The sequence below is a fragment of the Bemisia tabaci genome, chromosome 4, assembly GCF_918797505.1.
Source record: "Bemisia tabaci chromosome 4, PGI_BMITA_v3".
Classification (NCBI taxonomy): Eukaryota; Metazoa; Arthropoda; class Insecta; order Hemiptera; family Aleyrodidae; genus Bemisia; species Bemisia tabaci.
The window spans coordinates 425464-448253 of record NC_092796.1 but is presented as its reverse complement, the minus strand read 5'-3'; the positions used below and the strand labels follow the sequence as shown (position 1 = coordinate 448253).

At 34.6% G+C, this 22790-nt stretch overlaps 2 protein-coding genes across 3 annotated transcripts in view; one reads left to right on the top strand and one right to left on the bottom strand.

Moving 5' to 3' along the window:
• The window catches only part of LOC140224405 (kinesin-like protein KIF19), a 62979-nt gene that overhangs the window by 11837 nt on the left and 28352 nt on the right, over positions 1–22790 (top strand). The gene's annotated exons all lie outside the window — the stretch shown is intronic.
• LOC109041578 (uncharacterized) lies at positions 16386–20004 on the bottom strand. 2 transcript variants are annotated; one of them, XM_072299020.1, is made up of 4 exons: positions 19454–20004; positions 18447–18495; positions 17444–17608; positions 16386–16868 (listed from the first exon to the last, which is right to left on the bottom strand). In XM_072299020.1, exons 2-4 carry the CDS (start codon positions 18482–18484, stop codon positions 16547–16549), a joined length of 525 nt encoding a protein of 174 aa, XP_072155121.1. In that variant the 5' UTR covers positions 18485–18495; positions 19454–20004; the 3' UTR covers positions 16386–16546. The 2 variants fall into 2 exon arrangements, with proteins under 2 accessions (XP_072155121.1, XP_072155120.1); XM_072299019.1 differs by lacking the exon at positions 19454–20004 and having other exon boundaries at positions 18447–18772.

Here is a 22790-nt window from a genome sequence, read left to right as displayed (position 1 = left end):
GCGAGCAAACACCTCTCGATCCATCTGCCAAACTTTCCAACTTCCGCTTTCTACACGCGACCCACTCACATGATTCCAGATCGACCGCGGCAATGGTTTTTCACTAGGTAATCGAGATTTTAATCGGAAATTACAAGTTACATGTCAATTGTCGCAACAGTCACACACGAGGGTGCGAGAATCGCGCGCGAACATTTCAACCTGCGTTTCAACAAGAGAGTTGTTATGTGTATCACTTAAAAGCACCTGGAATTAACTGTTATAGTTCTTTTGCGAAAACGGAATGTCCTTGTTGGACATAAGTTGGCTGATTTCCTCTACTATTCAACCTGTTTAACCTAGTTCCCGTATGAAGCGAAAAGATCGTAAATTAAAGTTGAACGATTGTTCCTTGAAACGAGTATGAAAAAGATACACTTTCCCGCCCGGCAAGGATGGTTGCGGGTTCGTTGCCGCAACGTTTTTTTACAATGTTTCTGAAAACGTTTAGTGGCAACGTTTTTAAAATTGTTGTCAAAACGTTGTGAAGAAGTTTCAAGTCGACATCTTTTAAAAACGTTTTTGCAACGTTTATAATAACGGTGTAAAAACGCTTTTAAAAAACGTTAGTTAAAACGTTGTTAAACAATGTTGTTTCGATGTGTTAGGCAAACGTTTTAAAAGCGTTTTATTGCTATGTTGTCAAATCGTTTCCATTTACATTGCTGCAACGTTTGATAAAAAATGTCATAGTTTGGCAAAGAGCGCGTCATGTGCTGCACATCGGAGGGGACACTTTTACACTGAAATTTCAGGTGTTCTCCCCTCTGTTGTTTCTCAACAGATGATTTTCTCCGATCAATGTGAGGGAAATGTACCCTCATTCAATGTCGCAAAAATATTCAAGGGAAGACGGTTAGAGGAATATTAAATAATCAAGTGCACGGTAACTCAAAGTTTCACATCTTCAATTTTCAATAGCATGTCATCCAATCTCTCTTTTTGGCAAAAAAATGAGATGAATATATACATACCCCTCTCTTATAAGCCCCTCTCCCCCCCCCCCCAACAAAAAAAGGGGGGGAGCTATTAATAGATGTAAGACATAATATGAATAAACTATAAATTATTATATCATCATCAGTAAAAAAGTATAAAAGAAAAGAAAAACAAATTTATGGATGGATGCCAAAAATAGAGCAACCTAATCGTATAGAAATTGAGGGCCGTTATCGTAAAATACGTAACGCTAAATTTCGGATTTTTCGACCCCCCCCCCCCTTCCACCCCACATAACGCTGTTATGACAGATCCTTATCATTTACCATTACATTTACCTTATCATTTACAACCAAGTGAGATAATGCTCTCTTTGCACCCCTCCCTCCACTATAGAGCGCTCTGTCTGTACATTATTCTATGAGCGGGCCTGCAGAAAGGTCCAATGAGGAGGGGTATCGGGTCATATCCTCCTCAGAATGCATTCATGTAAAAAATATTTCAGCAACACCCATGCAGGATAAATGAATAGACCGATTATTTTCTTTTCTATGAATGATTAATCGATGATTGATTCACCAATTGATTAAATAGAATTTGGTTGGAATTTGATTTTCCTGGAGTACCTGTATAAGCCCAAGTAGCCACGGTTGCAACTTGTTGCAACAACATCATAGAAAAGTTGCAACTTTCTGACGTAACTTTTGTTGCAACTTTGTTGGAAGAAGATGGCAGGAAAGTTGAAACAAAGTCTCAATATTTTTGCAACTTTTTCCTCGAACTTTTTGGGAGGAATTTTAAACAAGTAAAGTGAACAACCAACAATGAGTAACAAGAAAAATGTTAATAGTAATTGTACCCAATATGCCATTTGATTTATTTAAGTAAGACAAACTCCTGGAGGTACTTGTTTTTTCTGCATTCATGAAGCAATTTGTGATTTCTCTGGTTAAAGAGCGATGAGGTTGACAATGCTGCGGAAATTGTGCATCTTGGCTTTTTATATTCAGTTAATCCACTAAAAAGTTCTGCTACACAGTTTTCTGAAAAGAAATCCTACATTTTTTCTATGAACAGATTTGGCAGTAAATCAATATATATATAATAATCTCAGATTGTATGCCAAATCGCACAATTTAGCTGCCCTGCCTAGCTTCATACTCTCAGACCCAGATGTGGAAAGAGCATATATCCCTGGTAAAAAAGACGACTATGCTGCGAATGTATAGCATAGTCGTGTGCATATGTGAGAAGTCGCAGTGTAGTCATCAGTATGCGCAGTGTATTCGCAAGGTAGTTGCAAGGTGGTCACCGGCTATAGTGGTCTCTATGAATGTGTAGTTGCAGATCAATGGTGGGTATCCGCAAGCATAGGTGCATATGTTTATGTACCTACCTTTACCCGCTACACATGTGACTACACAACTCTGGGACACTTAGTTGTGCAACTACATATTAACATCACCTTTACATTATGCCTCTGACTATGATTTAATTATAGCATACCGACGGTGAAACTGCCACACCAGCCAGATAGCACCCAATGTTCTGAGAATATTCCGACAATGTTCCTACATTTTGAGCAGCTTTTAATAATCAGAGAATATTCTGAGAATATTCTGTATCAGCAGCTAAACTCAGAATATTCTCAGAATGTTCATCATCTTCCACTACGCATGTGTAGGAGAATCTTCCAGCTACATTTGCATCATGCAAGGTAACAACGGATGACATATGCTCAACGCACGACATGCGAACATGCTCAATAAAATAGAAAAGAACAAAAACCACTCACCAACTTGCTCGAATCAGTAATCCACTGGGTCAGGAAAATCCAATTGACAACAATTAATCCAAATTTCCAATTAGAACTGGTATAAGTACAGAGAAACACTTGAAAACACTATGGGTGCATTGTAAAAAAATCTTGAGCACTCTTTAGCGTAAGTGAAACAAGCAGTTCCAACGCCAAAGCGCTGGAGGGCGCTTCTTTGAAGCATATTGTGCTGAAATGATGAAAATTTCACCTATAGCGTAAAACACTTCTCCAGAGGTGGTTCCAGCAATTCCGCAACACCACCTTTTTTCCATTTAAACCTATGCGACCTAATTGATTCTTGTTGAAGCACTTGGCCTCTTCAAGAGTCGATGCATTTACATAGGATTAGATGCAGAAAATGCTGTGTTGCCAATTTGGTGTAACCGCCAATGACTGACTCCCAAGTAGCATGGATTGCAATTTCATTGCAATGAATTGTGAGTTGAATGTAATTTTTGCTTGTTGCCTATACGTTCATTTGAAGGCGTTGAGAAAGTTGCAATTATATTGGAATGAGTTTGCAAGAAATGTAGGTTATGCTTGTTGCCTAACCTTTCTTTTCAAGGCACTATAAAGACTGCAATTTCGGTGCAATCTTGTTGAAACAAATTCGAGCGCCGGCAAGCCCCACGAAGCGCGATGTCTATTTATCGACTTGACCGGCTATTAATATTACTTTCCCCGTGGCCGAGCGGTAGAGTCTTCGCTTACCGACCCGATGAACACGGGTTCGACACCTGCTTCTTGATCTTCGTTTTAGGATACGCCGCATTGCGTTTTCACAAGTTTTATTTATTTTTAACACACACACCAGTAGGTCCGCCCGTGGCCGCTGGAAAATTTAGGGGTTGAAATTTAAACGTCCTTAATATTGAAATTTCTTTGTAAAAAAATTGTAACTTTTTTACAATGAGGGGGTTAGATGTTGTAAAATAACTGACATTTTCTTACAAAAAAGTTGAAATCACCTGGAAATTTTATTTCATTTTAATTGCTATTTTTTCGTTGCAAAATGCTACTTTGGTATATAAAATGAATTTTTTTCACTTCTGAAATAAGTAAATAAATGGTCATTAGGTATTTAAATTTTTTTATTATCATTGTAAATTATACATAGAATTCTATACAATTTATCGGTAACATCTTCACAGTGCAGGTATTTTGTTGACTTTACAAAGAGTTCATTACAACGGACGTTTCAATATTTACGGTGAAAGTATTAATTCATATGAGTTGGTTTCATGTTTTACAATTGTTAATTAGTACAAGTAAAGAAAAAAATAAGAATAACATGAAATTCGTTAAATTGCAACTATTTAGGAATGATCACTGTCTTTTTCAATGATAGGTATTTGGATGTAAATCGGGTCGTGGTCACTGTAGTGCGTAAAATACACTTGTGCGTTAAAAAGACTTAAATTAGTGTAGATAACGTCCAATTGAGAATTGTATATGGTTGTTGTAGCATTTAATGGTAAAGCCGATTGTAAGTTAAATCTGGGTAAAATTTTATGGTACATTTCTTGGTTTATGGGCAGCAGATTATCATGATTGAAATCACCAATTAGAATTAATTTGCCATTAGTGGGTACTATGTTACTAATTTTATTAATTTCAAATTCAAAGTCCTTCTTCAGATAATTTGGTGAAACGTATCCAGTTAAAATGAATGTGGAATTTCTCTTGAGTAATATCAAATCTAAAATTTTGTTTCTTTTCTTATTCACGTTTCTTTTTGTTTTTACTATGTAGAAAGGTTCTTTACTTAGACACAGGAAATTTGGGTTATTATCCGTCTGTGCTCTTTTTGAAGAGTATAGCAGCTTGTAAGGTGGAAGAATGTCTTTTGACGGGTCATCAATGTTTGCCTCTGCTAATATTATTAAGTCATGTTTTTGGAAAAGAGGGTCAGAAGAAAAGTCCTTTATTTTATTTTTATTCATTGAACAAACATTATGATAGTAAATGGATAAATGGTCAGGTAGATACTTTGAGAATAATTTTAATTTTAATTTGTTAAGGGTCCGTAATCTTTTCAATTCATTTCCTAGTTTTTCGTCATATTTGCAATGATGATGTTGTAGTGATCCATTTAAAAACAAACCTTCAATGTTACATGTTCTGCTTAGAGCAACATAAAGCAATTTCGTAGAAGATTTAGACATTGATTTCACATGTACACATACCTTTTTGAAAGTGCTTCCTTGGCTTTTATGAATTGTTATAGCTTCAGCAGCAGTTATTGGGAACTGAGTACGGGTTATTGTTCCTTTGTTTTTGTAATTATTTCTAAGGGTAACTGTTTCTTTGAAAATTGGTGTCCATTCTTTGGAAATTTTAGGGTAGTTTTTGTAATTGAATTTAGACCGATTTTCATAGCCTATTTTTGGGTCTTCAAAGTGGAAAAATAGTATTTTAACTTTTTCGTTTTCTGTGTGTATATGTTTTAGTACACCGACTGTTCCATTAACAAGACCCTGATCGATTGATAAATTTGCTATTATCATGTAATTACCTGATTCTTTTAAAAGTAGCCTGTAGTTGTAGCCTTTTGTTTTAGTCCTGTGTTTTTTCTGGTAAGAATTCAAAATTGATTCTTTTCTTGCATTAGGTATTCCTTTCGTTTTATCATCCGCTATACATTCCACACTGAAACCAGTTTTGTTGTTTAAAAGAGTTTCATTAGCTTTATCAACGGATTTGTTATCTTGGTATAAGTGAATAACATCTGATGGTAATTTGTCTAATTCATTTTCTACATTCCGAGTGTTCAAAAGTTTCAGTTCCTCTTCTGTTATTTTTCCTTCTCCAAAATGAGTAAGAGCAGTACTGAAACGTAAGTCATCTTTTTGTCTCATTATTGTATTAAGTTAAAAAAATTGAAATTTTTTCCAGATATTATGTACTCCTATCTCATCAAGGTTTAAATTCTTTGATTCATATAAAGGTTTATCAAACACAGGAGGGAGCTGTTTTAAATCGCCTGCAAATATAACTGATATATTTCCTAAAATTTCTTTATTACCAAAAATTTGTTTCAACCTTGTGTTAACTTTTGAAAGAAGCTTGAGTCCTATCATAGATACCTCATCCATTATTATTAGCCTGACATATTTAAAATGTATTCTGATTGTGTTAGCTATGTCTGCAGACAATTCACTAATAGCTTCTTTATTCTGATTGACTGGCAGTGCAAATGCATGATGCATTGTAGTTCCACCGATTAAAAATGCTGCCTTTCCAGTTGGTGCAACTGTTAAAACTTTTACAGAATCAACAGGTTCATCACGTTCAGACTGGAAGAAAAGAGTAATTATTTTCATGATTGCCTTTAAACAATGAGATTTCCCTGTTCCCGCAACACCAGATAGAAGATAATGAAATGGTGTACTTCCACTCTTGAAATTTTGCAGAATCTGTAGAGTGAACATTTTTTGTTCTTCATTTAAATTGCTGAAAATTTCAAAAAAGTTCTCAGTAACAGACAATTTTGGTACTGTTCCATAACTGCTTTTTACTTCTTTACTTAAATTTGTCTCGGTAAAATCAATATGTTCATTGTCAAATTCAAAGGCATCTACATCTGAATCTGATGAAACATCTTCATTTTCTGTTTGTTCATTGGTTAAAGATTCAAGTAAATTGAACTGTATATCTTGATTTTCAATATTGTATGTCGCTTTATTAGCCAGTATAATTGCATTATTTTCTTTTTGTTCATATTTTGACTTACAATCAATGTTCATTAACTCATTTTCTTCACTACGCCAGGGTAGGAAGAGCATAATTTGTTCTCTGTAATAATCATTTTCACTTTCATGTTTTTGGAAATTACAAAATCGAATGATTTTAACATGTTGTCTAAAAATGGACTCGATATTAAAATTTGCAGGAAAACTTCTATTTCTCTCAGAATCTTTTATTCTGGCTACATAATCTGCAAGACAAATATTGTTCAAGTGTTCATCTCTTTTAGAATATTTGTCAATCATATCCGAAATGTATATATTTTTACTGGTTCTTTGTAATGTATTTAACTCACTCTTGCCTTTGAGAAGTTTTATTCTTTTGCTTGGTTCATTAGTGTTAATAAAGACGCACTTTCGGCTAAATTTGGACATTTCCAATCCCAGAATAATGTACGCTGCTTCTTGGGCTCCTATTGTTGTGTAATTTAAGAAAACATTAGCAATTTTATTTAATTTTTCTCTGAATGACAAGTCAGTACTATTTTTTATTTCTTCTGATATTTTATGCAGCATTTTTGAGGCTTCTGTATTAGGTTTGGAGATGTAATTTACTATGTATGATGCACATGCATAAGGGTCTAACACAAATTGAATATCCATATTGGATTCCATGAGGTACAAAATATCATAATTATAGTTATTTATGTTGATTTCTTTGCTATTCCTTTTTAAAAACACAGTAGGTGATTTAATAGAACTTTTAATTGCTTCTATGTAATTTTGATAGGTCATGTTGTCTAATTTTTTATCTAAAAATGTTTGCAAAGTAAGAATCTCTTCAGTTTCATTATTTGATTTGCTTAAATCCGTCAAAGCCATTTGAATTCGCTTAAAATTTTTTTTATCATTTTCTGTTGATTCTGATTGCGGTCGTAATATAACAGTTGTGTCAAAAATGGGTTTTGGATAATTAAATCTACAAATTTTATATTCTCTATTTTTATTCCTTTCTTTTTTATTTTTTTTGTAACATGTAAAAGTGTGCCTGTGTACTTGAAATTTAGATAGATCAGTGTTTTTTGCTGTGATGAATCTGTCAATAAATGCAATTAGTTTTTCATCATTATCACTGAAGATATCAAAATTTGGCACATCATTGTTTAGCCATAGGAAACAATGAATGTGTGGACTACCGCGATTTTGGAATTCAACCCTATAATAGTAGTCTTTGACACTGTGTTCATGAAAACAACCTTTGTTGTTTTTTTAAAACAGTAGTAAATAATTTCTTGATTTTGTGATCAAAGTAACGTGCACAGGTTACTGGATCCTGTTGGATGAGATACAATTTTTCACAATCTGATAATTTAGATACATTTTCAACAGAAACATTTTTGTTGTGGACGTTTTCATATAAAATTTGCAGTAAATTATCCCACATTTTCTCTGCACCTGAAAGAGTTAGAAAAAGGTGAGGAAAGCCTAATTGCCGAATCATTGATATTAATTTCTTTTTTACTTTTTCCCAAAATGCAGGGGTTGTTCGAACATCTTGTAACAAATAATAAGTCTCTTTATCTTCAAATAAAGTCTGTAAAAAGTTTGAATCCAAAATTTCTTCTGCTGTTAAATCTTGAGTTTTGCCTCTTCTGACTGCAGTACTCACTTTCGATCTCATTTGATTTTCTAAAATTTTGTATGCGCTATACAATAACTTCCTTGGTACACAAGCCCTACGATCATATCTCATTGCTTCGGACTTAGCAATATCATGATAAAAAATTTTACTTTTTAGGTCATATTTATGACCGCAATAAATCTTAGGGTGACAAAGAATTTCCAAATTTTCTATGTTAGATGGTACAGGTTTTTTGTTTTCACCTGGTGCGATTGTTATTTGGGCCCTTTCAGTAATAATGTCATCATTATCTTGAATTAGTATCTCATCATCTCCATTATTATCACCATGATCAGAAGTTTCATCATCGCTAATTATTTCTAAGTCATCAGGTCCATTATTATCACCATGATCAGAAGTTTCATCATCGCTAATTATTTCTAAGTCATCAGGTAGATGGTGTAAGTCATAATCTTTACTGCTTTCCAAGTTATTGACACTTGTTTCTAGATTTTGTACTTTATTTTTCTTTGATAATTTCATATTATCAAAGCATTCACCTAAATAATCAAATACCTCTTCATCTTGAGCTAAATTAACTCTTACTTTTGGATTCTTTGAATACCTATTAAAAAATTCATTTGAAATTGATATATTATGCTCTATATATAACGGTGTTTTGATAAGATCTTCAAGTGCTTGAAGAATATTGTAAGGTCGAATGGATTCAAACATATAGTTAGTTGAATGCTTCATGCACCGTTTGAATTTTAAAAGTATAACAAACAGACTATCAAAAGACCTGGGTAAAATTTGCTGGAAGACTTGATTTAGGTTTAATGGTATGTGTATTACTGCACCTTTCATTCCAAACTGAGAATGAATTGTATGTGGTAGTAATTCACGAATCTGCATGAAAGGTATAAATGGACTCACCATTCTTTCCTCTAATACTGATAGTTGTTTAACTGAATCAGGAATACTAGGATAATCTAAGCCATTACACAGTGCAACAGGTGGTAATTTCTCTTTGCGTAAGTAACTCAAACAATTATGACACAAATAGTTAGTACTAGGGACATAACAGTATTTCTCTTTCTTTATCTTACAGTTAGTAAGTTGTTCTGAAATTTTTGAAAAAAGTGCAACTGAGTGTGGAAAATATAATTTTCCACAACACATGCAAATTTTAGTTGGTCCTTTGGCCATTTCTGATTTGAATATTTTTATTAAATTAAAAGATATAGTTAAATAGTTACTTGTAGAGTTTGTGTTAAAATTATTCAGTTGATTTGAGGGTGACGTATATGCGTTTTCCTGAGAAGTGGCGGGGTCAACGGTACACAGATCATTTAAGAGGCCTTCTGTGAAGAACAAAATTATATATTACTTAATAATTATTATAACATTTACAATTATCACAACAATTATCACAACAATTTATAAGAGAATTTATAATTAAACATTTTACTATCAATTTACTTCTAAATCATTTTTTGTTTTTTGAAATTTCGAGAGAATAATAAAATAAATGTAAAAAGTCAGTGTTACGAACGTATTTCAAAATTACTTCCCACTGTTTTTGCAATGTTGTGCATTTACAAAAATTTTGATTACCATTTGAAGCAGAAGCTTGGCCTACGTGCTGTGGCATCGAACTTTTGTTATCTAATAGCATTAAAAATTATATCTTATTACCACACATTTGTTCTGAGCATAAATTTCTAAAACAATTTATCAGTCATACAGAAAAATCAATACATTCCATGATGAAACGTCATGAAAGTATAAAAATTTCAATTTTTAAAAAAATTGGACAAATAATCATTTAGTTGCAATCATAAGGAAAAATACAAACATACTTAATTAATAAAAAAATTGCAAGCAGTTCCGAAAATTATTATGATTAGATACTTAAAAATTGTTACATGTGTAACTTACATAGAAAAGTTTCAGATACTAAAATAGGGACTCATAATATGAGCTGGAATAAAAGTATATCAGGTGTGATATTTAATTTCAAATTGATAATTTAGAAATCGATATTGCATGAAAATTAAAGCAACTTTTGCTGTTTTGAATTTTTAACGGATATGAATTTTTCAAATAAATTTAATTCTAACATACAGTTTGTCATCATGACATACATATCTCAAGACTTTATTGAAACTTTTATTATTAGTAAAGAAAAGAAAAAATGAAAATGAAGTTAATGGAAAATGAATTGAATGTAAGTGTCGCAAAAAAAATTCACGTACTTAATTAAATGAAACTGAAGGCCCAAATTTTTAACAGCCGCTCATCTGAATAATTGGATGTATCCGCCTGTTGTGCTCACTCTTGCTACACTTTGAAAGTAATTAATTTTGCCATTTATGATTTTCACATTTCTATTAAGATCTTTTACATTGATGTCATTCATAGAAGATCCCCATAAATCGACAAATAATGTATTGCCGCATTCTCCTTTCACTAGTACAGATTTCTTTTCATAAGATTTATCCAGTCTAGTAGAATATACTTTATCTGGTTCGAAAACTTCAATCACTTTGCCTCGTATGTTGACTGTACTGTACTCTGGTAGGTTACTCGCTGTTTCAAAATCTGTGAACTCAATGATTATATCTTCAACAGGAACTTCGGAAGAATTAATCTTTGTAATTCTAGTTTTAGAAGTGCATGTAATCTCACATTTATGTTTGCTATATTGCCTATACTTTTCATTTGCTAATTTAATGATACCATTTTCGATTTCATACGTTTCATTGAAAATAACTTTTTGTGCAATTTCTGAAGCTTTTTCACTGAAGGCAGTTAGAAGGATGTCTCCGCTTTGATCCTTTAGGACAAATTTAATAAATTTTCCTTTCTTTTGAGGGGATTCATATGCAGTCAAATTCGTCAACATGATGACTTTACCTTTAATTTGCCAAGTATCTGTGATGCCAACATCTACGTCACTAATAGGCGTTACTTGATGTGTATCAGTATTCTCTGTAAAATCTGCAAATAGAAAACATACTAATAATAAAAGATGCCCTGTAGAAAATTTTTTTAGTGGTACAGGATAAGGAATGGTTTTTACAAATATAATTATGTGGAACATATAACATTAAGGAATTCAATTTTTTCATATTACATTCTAATTGAGGCATAGCAAAAATTTTCTTAGAAGTCAGCAAAATAGATTAGTAAAATTCGAAACCTCTCATTCCGAAGGCAATTTCCTTACAGTCCCTGCAGTGAAAATTGTCTACTCAGCAAGGTGCTTCGAAAATCTGAAACTTTTCGAAGCTCTATCGCATCAAAATGACGCGTTTCTGGAAAATTTGTGCAGTCCTGTCAGGCCCTGATTTTTTGCAGTCTTTCACTTCGTTTAATTCGTTTTTCTAAATATCATGTACCGAAAAGTTATCGCAATTTTCTAATTCGGGAATGCTCTTAATGTCATTTCCTGAGGATGTTTGTCATTGAAAACATGAAAAATGATCCCTGTGCCAAAAATAGGTGTAGACAACAAGTTTCAGCTACTTATTACAAAATAACGAGGAGTTACATCGAACTATTTAAAAGAAAAAAATGGCAACTTTGGAAGAGGATAGCTGACTTATGAAGCGTTTTCGTGGATATGTGTATGTGAAAAACAGTCATATTTTGAGCCCAAAAATCGACACTGAAAGTTAAATGGGTTAACTTCCAGACACCCTGTATATGAGCCAAATATATGTCTTTCTTATATGAGTATCAAATACTCTGATTGATAATCAAAATGGTATAATAATGCATCAATGAAAATTAAGTATAACGACACACAGAGGACAAAATACGAAAAAAATGAACAAAATACGAAAGGAAAAACTGTTACCTGACATTTGCCATGTTTCTGGAGGTGTTGTGTCATTAAATTCTTCTGAGTGGTGATGGGTATCAGTATCATTCGGTGAAGATTCTTTTCTTTGCTCTTCATTATCACTTTCAGAATCACTGAGGAATAGCTTCTTATTAATGTTTCCTGTTCTACGAACAGATATTTGCTCTTCATCATCACTTCCAGAATCACTAAATACTCTTGTTCTTTTAATGTTTCCTGTTTTACAGATAGAGCTGTTTTTGCTTGAATCAGAGACAGCAATTTTTTCACCATTGTTCAAATGTTCATTATCAGAAAGACTGAAAAAAATAAAAAAATAAACAAAATGATTATAGAAAGCATGACAATTAGCACCAAGGTGCATTAAATGAAATATAATAATTCATAATTGCAATAATTCATTTTGCACTGTGCAATAAACAGGGTGTCAACTATTCCTAATTTGTAAAAATCCTAATAATAAAATTTCTTCGCTGAGAAGTTTCAGATGAAAAAATTCCTGATGGAAGGTGAGATTTTTCATATATTCTTGATATTTTCCTGATCAGCTAAAATTCATGATATTTTCCGGTTTTTCTTGATGCTAGACACCCTGATAAATAAACTAAAAAAAATAGTAAATAACCAAAGCTTACGCATTTATTCTTAATTTTTTATGACTGCCACAGGGAGAAAAATTAACTTGTAAGTGCCATTAATTAGGGTGGTTTAAAACAGGGTTTGAAATGGCAGCTTGTAGCTTTCAAAAGTAGGCAGCATGATCAGTATCAAAGGTGATACATAGTGGAAAAATACATGGTGACATCACGTTGTTGATGTGTTACTGTTGATGAATTGAAGGTTATGTATGTTAATTTGTTGATGATTTTAGCACATTGTTCTTAATTTCTTAATTTTTTCAATTCGAATGGGATGCATAATCAAATAGGATGTGAAACATTTAAACAGAAGTCACTTAATCGCAAACAAAAAAAAAATATGTAAACAGCGTTAGCCTAGTGGTAGTAAGCAGGTTGACTTAGCTGCCGACATTTTCCCGTCTATGAGGCATATTTTCGAAGATTGATGGCCATAACGAACAGAACTGTTCATACATGTGTTTCACGACGCCTAAAAAAAATTGTTATATCTCCGTGGAGACATTTTTTTGTTGAATTTTACAGTGTGGATCGTTATTGTTTTGCGGAAAACTGTAGGAATTGATTATTTTCAAACGAATATTTTTAATTTCGAACAAATTTTTATTCTCGTAGAATAAATTATTGTATAGTATAGATACAGAAATATTAGTAGGATATACAAACCTTGGTTGGGTTTCTGTTATAGTCCATGAAGTTTGTGCACCCTCCTTCATTTTTTTTCGAGGTAAAAATTTACGGTCACCTTTTCTTCTGCATTGAGAACAGAAAACATACATTCTGAAGAAGCAACTACAACAATTATTTAAGATATGCAAATACATTTAGTCACAGCCTTTAAAATGCAGTATATGTTAACAGAAAATAAATTATATTAATTTTTTTTATCAAATTGTAATGGGAACCAAGCTCTTTTCTCAAATTATTCAAATAAATCGTTTATGTTGAAAATGAATGAAGGTTTTCTTGCAAAAAAAAGGAAGGTTTACGAGGCAGATGGTCTTTTTATTTTAAAGGTGAAAAAGAATCCCGCACAGAAGATCAGGATCAATGTCTCTCTCTAGAAGTCAATGAAACTTTAATAGATTGATATAAAGATGTTAATTGAAGGAAAGCCAAAAAATTAGCTCATTTTTGAAGCCAAAATATTTGCAATTGATTCAGAACTATTTTCTATCATACCGCAGCATGGTGAAAGAATACACAGTCCCCTCCCCTCTCGTTTGGCGTTTTCAATGAAACAAGACGCGTAGATAGGTGCTTATGCCCTCAGCCAGTGGAAATGCTATACTTCATCTCTCTCCCCCCATCAGTTCATTCTGTTTCAGCAACTACATTTCAAATTCATCCGACCAGCATTGAACTAGCAAGGATTCAAAGAGGGTATACGTGAGAGGTGTGAGAAGCAGAGAATTCTATATCTCACAACCCAAACAGAGCATCTAAATGGAAGGAGTGAGTGTTAAGAATGCGAGATTGTAGGTACCTGGAGTGAAGAGGGGGTTTCCTAGCCAAGTAAGATAAGGTGACGCGGAGCGCCTATTTACTTCGTCAATACAGAAAATAATCTGAGTTCAATTGCAAGTTCCTCGGCTTCTACTCGCAAAGTTAGCTAATTTTTTGGCTTTCCCTTGTATATGAGCTTTGTATGAATCTATTAAAGTTTCATCAACTTCTATAGAGAGCAATTGCCCCCATGCTCTGTGCCGAGTTCTATATCTTAAGGTCAACATGGCAATGTTCACAGTAATTTTGATGACAACAACTCTTTGTGCTTTTCCAAATTCTGTAGGTACAATAAATTCATTATTCTACATGATTTAAGTACCAAGATCACCTAAGCTTTAAAAAAAAATCACTTCTCATTTTCTTTTATGTTTAGCACATAGTATAATATGTATATAAATATGACAAATAAGACAATTTAACATTGTTCAGAACCATGATTCTGAATAAAGGTTCTTTGAAACGATTCCATCGAAGTTTAAGATAAAGGAAAAGTACACACCTTTTCAAATTTTTCAATTTTTTGGGTTTAACTGACGACTGGGAGGAGTGGGAGGAAGGCTGAATGAAGGGATCCCCCTTCTTCACTTCCACTTTTGACTTGGAAGCTGCATCTGGTACAGAAGGTTGATGCTTCCTTGCCATGCACAGGAACATCCTTGGAGACACTGAAAAAACAAATTCAATAATTTAGATTTTTATTAAAATCAATTTTTATGTCATTATCTTTCAAAATGTACGTTTTTATTGATATTCTCAAAGCATATTGGGAAATACAGCTCATGTGCAGACTGAAAAATTGTGCGAGTGTGCAGGCGTTATCGCCATTCAGTTCTTCTCTTGAAGAGATTATATTTTGCGTGAGAAAAATTAAATTACTTTGGAAAATTTTTGCGATTAAAAACAGTGTAACATGGAAAATGTTCTGATCAAAGCTTTGATGCATCGATTAGTATTCACGCTTACTTCTGAAAAATTATGTACCAAAAAATTTTCTTACATTTCCTATGATTTACCTGACTACAAACTGATATTTTCAGGTTCCTGAAAATTCCATGCATAACGCCTGACTTTGAGAATTTTCCAAGAGGCAACAACGCAGTACTAAGTGGTGGACATATATTTTTATGAATAAGCTTAAAAAGTTCAAGTAAAATTTCATACCGTAGGGTGGAGGAGAGAAAAAATACACACCTATTCAAATTTTTCAATTTTTTGGGTTTAACTGACGACTGGGAGGAGTGGGAGGAAGGCTGAATGAAGGGATCCCCCTTCTTCACTTCCACTTTTGACTTGGAAGCTGCATCTGGTACAGAGGTTGATGCTTCCTTGCCATGCACAGGAACATCCTTGGAGACACTGAAAAAACAAATTCAATAATTTAGATTTTTATTAAAATCAATTTTTATGTCATTATCTTTCAAAATGTACGTTTTTATTGATATTCTCAAAGCATATTGGGAAATATCAGCTCATGTGCAGACTGAAAAATTGTGCGAGTGTGCAGGCGTTATCGCCATTCAGTTCTTCTCTTGAAGAGATTATATTTTGCGTGAGAAAAATTAAATTACTTTGGAAAATTTTTGCGATTAAAAACAAGTAACATGGAAAGTGTTCTGATCAAAGCTTTGATGCATCGATTAGTATTCACGCTTACTTCTGAAAACTTATGTACCGAAAAATTTTCTTACATTTCCTATGATTTACCCGACTACAAACTGATATTTTCAGGTTCCTGAAAATTCCATGCATAACGCTGACTTTGAGAATTTTCCAAGAGGCAACAACGCAGTACTAAGTGGTGGACATATATTTTTATGAATAAGCTTAAAAAGTTCAAGTAAAATTTCATACCGTAGGGTGGAGGAGAGAAAAAATACACACCTATTCAAATTTTTCAATTTTTTGGGTTTAACTGACGACTGGGAGGAGTGGAGGAAGGCTGAATGAAGGGATCCCCCTTCTTCACTTCCACTTTTGACTTGGAAGCTGCATCTGGTACAGAGGTTGATGCTTCCTTGCCATGCACAGGAACATCCTTGGAGACACTGAAAAAACAAATTCAATAATTTAGATTTTTATTAAAATTAATTTTTATGTCATTATCTTTCAAAATGTACGTATTTATTGATATTCTCAAAGCATATTGGGCAAATACTACAGGCTCATCTGCAGACTGCAAAAAGATTTGTGCAGCAGTGTGCAGAGCGTTTATCGCCATTCAGTTCTTCTCTTGAGAGATTATATTTTGCGTGAGAAAAATTAAATTACTTTGGACAATTTTTGCGATTAAAAACGTGTATCATGGAAAATGTTCTGATCAAAGCTTTGATGCATCGATTCGTATTCACGCTTACTTCTGAAAAATTATGTACCGAAAAATTTTCTTACATTTCCTATGATTTACCTGACTACAAACTGATATTTTCAGGTTCCTGAAAATTCCATGCATAACGCTGACTTTGAGAATTTTCCAAGAGGCAACAACGCAGTACTAAGTGGTGGACAGATATTTTTATGAATAAGCTTAAAAAGTTCAAGTAAAATTTCATACCGTAGAGTGGAGGAGAGAAAAAATACACACCTATTCAAATTTTTCAATTTTTTGGGTTTAACTGACGACTGGGAGGAGTGGGAGGAAGGCTGAATGAAGGTATCCCCCTTCTTCACTTCCACTTTTGACTTGGAAGCTGCATCTGTTACAGAGGTTGATGCTTCCTTGGCATGCACAGGAACATCCTTGGAGACACTGAAAAAACAAATTCAATAATTTAGATTTTTATTAAAATTAATTTTTATGTCATTATCTTTCAAAATGTACGTATTTATTGAAATTCTCAAAGCATGATTGCGTCTGATTGCACAAACTTTCTACAAGGCCCTCTCTCTGAAAACAAGGCAAAATAAGATTCACTTATTCAGCAATAAAAAGCCAGAGGGTTCCTCATTTCAGCAATCCATTCAGTTCTTCTCTCGAGAAGATTATATTTTGCGTGAGAAAAATTAAATTACTTTGGAAATTTTTGCGATTAAAAACGTGTAACATGGAAAATGTTCTGATCAAAGCTTTGATGCATCGATTAGTATTCACGCTTACTTCTGAAAAATTATGTACCGAAAAATTTTCTTACATTTCCTATGATTTACCTGACTACAAACTGATATTTTCAGGTTCCTGAAAATTCCATGCATAACGCTGACTTTGAGAATTTTCCAAGAGGCAACAACGCAGTACTAAGTGGTGGACGGATATTTTTATGAATAAGCTTAAAAAGTTCAAGTAAAATTTCATACCGTAGAGTGGAGGAGAGAAAAAATACACACCTATTCAAATTTTTCAATGTTTTGGGTTTAACTGACGACTGGGAGGAGTGGGAGGAAGGCTGAATGAAGGTATCCTCCTTCTTCACTTCCACTTTTGACATGGAAGCTGCATCTGTTACAGAGGCTGATGCTTCCTTGGCATGCACAGGAACATCCTTGGAGACACTGAAAAAACAAATTCAATAATTTAGATTTTTATTAAAATTAATTTTTATGTCATTATCTTTCAAAATGTACGTATTGATTGAAATTCTCAAAGCATGATTGCGCAAACTTTCTACAAGGCCCTCTCTCTGAAAACAAGGCAAGATAAGATTCACTTATTCAACAATAAAAATCCAGAGAGATTCCTCATTTTAGCACTAATGGAGAATTTGCATGCACAATTTTTATCGTTTCATCTGAAAGTGCTTAAGGAGCTGATCTCACAGTATTTTTTATACTTTTTTCATGATATAGAAAATAGTATGAAAATAGATTTAAAAGTGAGAAAAATGCACCGCCTAGTGACGTCATCTAGCGGCATTTCTCATTTAAACACATGTATTCCAGCAGATCAGATCATTTTGTCATATTTTCTCCAGAAATCGTTCAATTCATGAACCAAGGGTATCTCCGTGTTCAGTTAACTCAGTAGTTTCCAGTTATCATTACAGCAACTCTCTATTACATACTAATTGTCAATCGGAGGAGAGCAGGAAAGAAATGGGATTCTTTAACGCCAAATAATTGAATCTTTTTCGGCATTTTGTGCAAAAAAAATAAACAAATTAATGTTGTGTCATTCTGCACTGTTCCGTAAGAGGTGTGCAGGGTCCTTTGAGAGATATTTGTAAATTTTTAAAGATAAGTAATACTCTTCCTTTTATGATGATTCATCTGGCATCTGTAACTTTTCATGTATCTGTTCACTGACAAACTATTCTAGACTTTTTAGGTTCTCCAAGTGTACACAAACCTTGGAAAACTCAACAAAACTTTCAAAGGAAAAATATACACTAACCTGGATAGTGCCTTTTTGCCTTGAGATCGAGTTCTCATAATGAAACGCTCTGAAAAAAAAAGAGAGGGAATTATATGAGTTGGCATTTGTTTACTTTTGGTTCCCAGGCTTTTTTAACATCGCTACAAACTACATGAAAACATAAAACTGTTTACTTTCAGCTCCCAGGCTTTTTTGCATCGCTACAACCTACATGAAAGCATACCGCTCACGAGGTTGGCATTTGTATACTTTCGATTTGCAGACGCTTTCACCTAACTACATGAAAACATACACCTCTCTCAGAAACAAGTATCAAACTAACACACGATTGGTTACGTAACCTTGTATTCTTCAAGAATACTTCAATTTTTCAGCCATTGACAAGTAACAACAAAATAAAGTGAAGGATCATAATTAATAAGTAGCTTGTTCAGATAATTAAGGTTGTTCTTATCTTCGAGACGGATGTTTCAAGGTGGATAGTAGCCAAGTACAAACAAAGGGGTAGGAAGACAAAATTGAGAATCACTCGAAAAGATCTTATGAAAAATCCTGATATAAAGTCGTAACTACGGCGGAATGTAACTCCCATAGCGGCGATAGGAGAGAGAGACAAAACATGAAAGATTGTGTGGGCACCATCAGACCATCAACAGGTTGAAAGGGCGGCCATAGGCCATAGACTTCTTACACTGGACGACGTTCACATCGCAATGTTGATTCAAATAAACCATCGCAATGTTGATTCAAATAAACTAACAATATGAGCTTAAAAAAATAATTTGAAGAATACTGTTTCAGTAATGGTCGAAAAAAGTGATATTTTAAGGGATTAGATTTAAAATGGAAAGAGTTGTCGGCGGCCATCATGGCCGTAGCTTCCTCACACCGGGCGGCGTTCAAATGGCAATGCTGATTCAAATAAGCTAATAAAGTAATAGTAAATATTTGAAATGGCAATGCCGATTCAAATAAGCTAATAAAGTAATAGTAAATATTTGAAGGGCAATATCGTATGTACTTACCATACTTCAGTTTCCAAATTGAAAGCGACAGCAGTAAGAGGTAGGGAAGGAGGTACACTTACACAAACACTGATCACAGAGTTAAGAAACGTTAGAGGCCGATAGAACAGAGATACGAGCAGGGAGGTTGTTGACCACGCACAGATAGGCCACCGCCTTGCAGATAGGCAATTAGTGATTCATCATCACCCAAATGGACAGGCGGTATACGGAAATCGGCCAGCAGCGCGCTCTTGCGCCATCGCAGAAAAGACACGGCAAACTTATGATTTAGGTTCTCTATATACAGGCAGACATCTATACTCTGTGCCACCACCCACTGATGATATACAAAAACCACACTTTGAAAATGCACCAATCACAAAATAGCACACTAATACGTCACAAAAATGAAGAGATCACGTGACGGTTCGTGATTTTTTCGAATCAATCTGAAAGTACAGCCTCGAATATAAGGCATTTAAGCATAACGAAGCCCTAAAATACTTTAACCAGGTAATACGTCCGTGCGAGATTGTTATGTTAAAAGCAAAACATTTCACGAAAACTTTTACGAATACCAGATGCAGAAAAAAATCCAATTTTCCCGGGTGTACCACAATGGCGTCATTACCCATAAGGCAAAAGGGCATGTAGTATAGTACATGTTACATCGGGGAGTCGAACGGTTGGAAAGGGCGCATCTGGTACCCAGAAGCGCCCAAAATTAGCACCATGATTTAATAGCTGATCAATACAGAACAGCACTCTCAGAAAAGCACTGACGCAACACCATTTTTCAGTTTATTTTTACTTCTAGGAGAAAAATGCATTTTTCAAAAGATCCGACATCATCGGCCATCGCTCGACAGCAATGAATGAGATAAAAATAAAGCTTAAATAATTTCACAATTTACTCCGATCATTGATGATATTAAGGTAGCCATTGATTCTCTACCCGACGTCCTTATCACACATAACAAGGAAGGTCAAGAGCACAGAGCAAATGGCACTAAGCAGCGCAATGTACATGTGATATCGCAAGTTCCGGAAGTGTCGATCTGCAAAAATACAAAGCGAGAAACAGATCATCATATTGATCCACCTACAATTAATGACCGTCAATAGAGACAGACATTCAAATACGTTATAATAAATAAGCCACCATTTGTTAACAGAACAGAGTTTTCGTGAGAGTAAGACCCTTCTCTGGAGGGACGAGGACCTTCCTTGGACCTTTCCTTCCAAGAAACACTTAAAAATGGACCACTTTACTACTTACAGGTCTGAGCTGCTGAATGAATTACATTACACCAGTCAATAAAATTTTAAACTCACGCCCTCACCGTCGAATGTTGACGGATGACCTGATCTATCGCTGAATATACATAGGATGAGAAGTTGGCACATCTGAAAAGCAGAGCGGTTTATTCTTGTTTCAGCTTTGGTAGTATTTTAAAATTTAACAACTATCTGTTGCCTTAAAAGGGATGAAATAAGTGCAACACCAGCGCACCACTGCAAATGTGCGATTTGTCAAATTTCTAGGGATGAGGTGTTTCAAGTTTTTGCTAATAAATTAGCCAGCCAATTCAAGAGAATGACAGAGGATACGCAGAGAGGATGCCTTTCTATATGTCAGTATATTGAACGGACGGGTGAAAGAGCTGTTGTCTCTCAGTAGGTAACAGTCGGCAAACTATTTGGGCAAGAAGAGAGTTCTCAATTTTTAATTTGAATACTTGGAGTCGATAGATGCCATTAGACTGAATTAAAGTACACAAGGGTGTGATGATGAAAAATTACTTACTGATTGTGCCAATTTTTGAGTAAAAGGACTTAAAGGAAAAAGGTAGAACCAGTAGAACTCTTTTGAACAGATGTGGGAGATAAACATTAATATAAACATAACATAACCTAACACTTGTCAAGGTGTTCCTGGAATAGGAATAATCGTTCCTTGCCGATACTTCAAGGGACGTATATATTTATCAAAAGAATTATCAAAGAGAATTATCAGCAGAATAATTCCAAGCAGGGATTAAAGTACAAAAACTGGCGTTCTTAAATGCTTTTAGAGGCTGATTTTCATTTTCATACGAAACCCAGATGAAAAGTCAACAGGTGGAACGGTCCACCGCCCAACTATCCGGTATCCAACTTGGAACACCAATTCATTCATTTCAAATCACCAAGCCGTAAGCAACGGCAACGGCCGACCATGCCGTTACTTTGAAAATGAAATAATTAATCCAATATTTGATCTTCTTAGTTCTTTTCATGATTTGTATCATCGGCATCCACCTCACTGTACCTAACTTCATCAAACACAGGTAAATACTCTCCCTTCTCCTTCCACCTTTAAACTCGGGACGACGGACACACAAACGAGCCTGTCACTGATTGTCAAGCAACTGATAAAGTAACTTGAGTTTAATTGGCTTTGCCGATTTACGATTCAGTTGATTTAGGTATTCTAACTAGCAAAGTAATTGTGATTTCTATTTTCTTTGTTTGTGTATGCATTTACTACCATGTGCTATTCCTAACAGCAGTTGCGGGCTCTATCTCAAGTCGAAAAGTTCTGTTGCACCCAAGACCAATCCACACAGGTCAGTCATTGCGCATCTTTTTGAAAGCCACTTCCCCGCCCGGCCCTAACTCAGCTGCACTCAATAGTACGTCACAATGGGTGCTCCCATAAGAAATACATTGCAAGCACTCAATAGTACGTCACTGCGCAGTAGAGTACCAAAACTCGTCCACGGGAATGACTGACTTGTGTGGATTGGTCTTGGTTGCACCCACTTCATCTCCTGTAGGACATCTGGCAGTTATCTAATTTTAATAATATCTAGTACCACTAGAGTTGAAACAAGTATGAACCCCTCAACATTTCAGATGTGTCAACTTCTCATCCTATGTATATTCAGCGATAGATCAGGTCATCCGTCAACATTCGACGGTGAGGGCGTGAGTTTAAAATTTTATTGACTGGTGTAATGTAATTCATTCAGCAGCTCCGACCTTTAAGTAGTAAAGTGGTCCATTTTTAAGTGTTTCTCGGAAAGAAAGGTCCAAGGAAGGTCCTCGTCCCTCCAGAGAAAGGTCTTACTCTCACGAAAACTCTGTTCTGTTAACAAATGGTGGCTTATTTATTATAACGTATTTGAATGTCTGTCTCTATTGACGGTCATTAATTGTAGGTGGATCAATATGATGATCTGTTTCTCGCTTTGTATTTTTGCAGATCGACACTTCCGGAACTTGCGATATCACATGTACATTGCGCTGCTTAGTGCCATTTGCTCTGTGCTCTTGACCTTCCTTGTTATGTGTGATAAGGACGTCGGGTAGA

Excerpts from the sequence above, each read along its gene's own strand:
- LOC109041578 (XM_072299019.1), bottom strand. The coding sequence starts at position 18,532 with ATGCCAACTCATATAATTCCCTCTCTTTTTTTTTCAGAGCGTTTCATT. Across the intron at positions 17,609-18,446 it reads GGCAAAAAGGCACTATCCAG|TGTCTCCAAGGATGTTCCTG; the intron begins GTTAGTGTATAT and ends TTGTTTTTTCAG. Across the intron at positions 16,869-17,443 it reads ACATTGAAAAATTTGAATAG|TGTCTCCAAGGATGTTCCTG; the intron begins GTGTGTATTTTT and ends TTGTTTTTTCAG.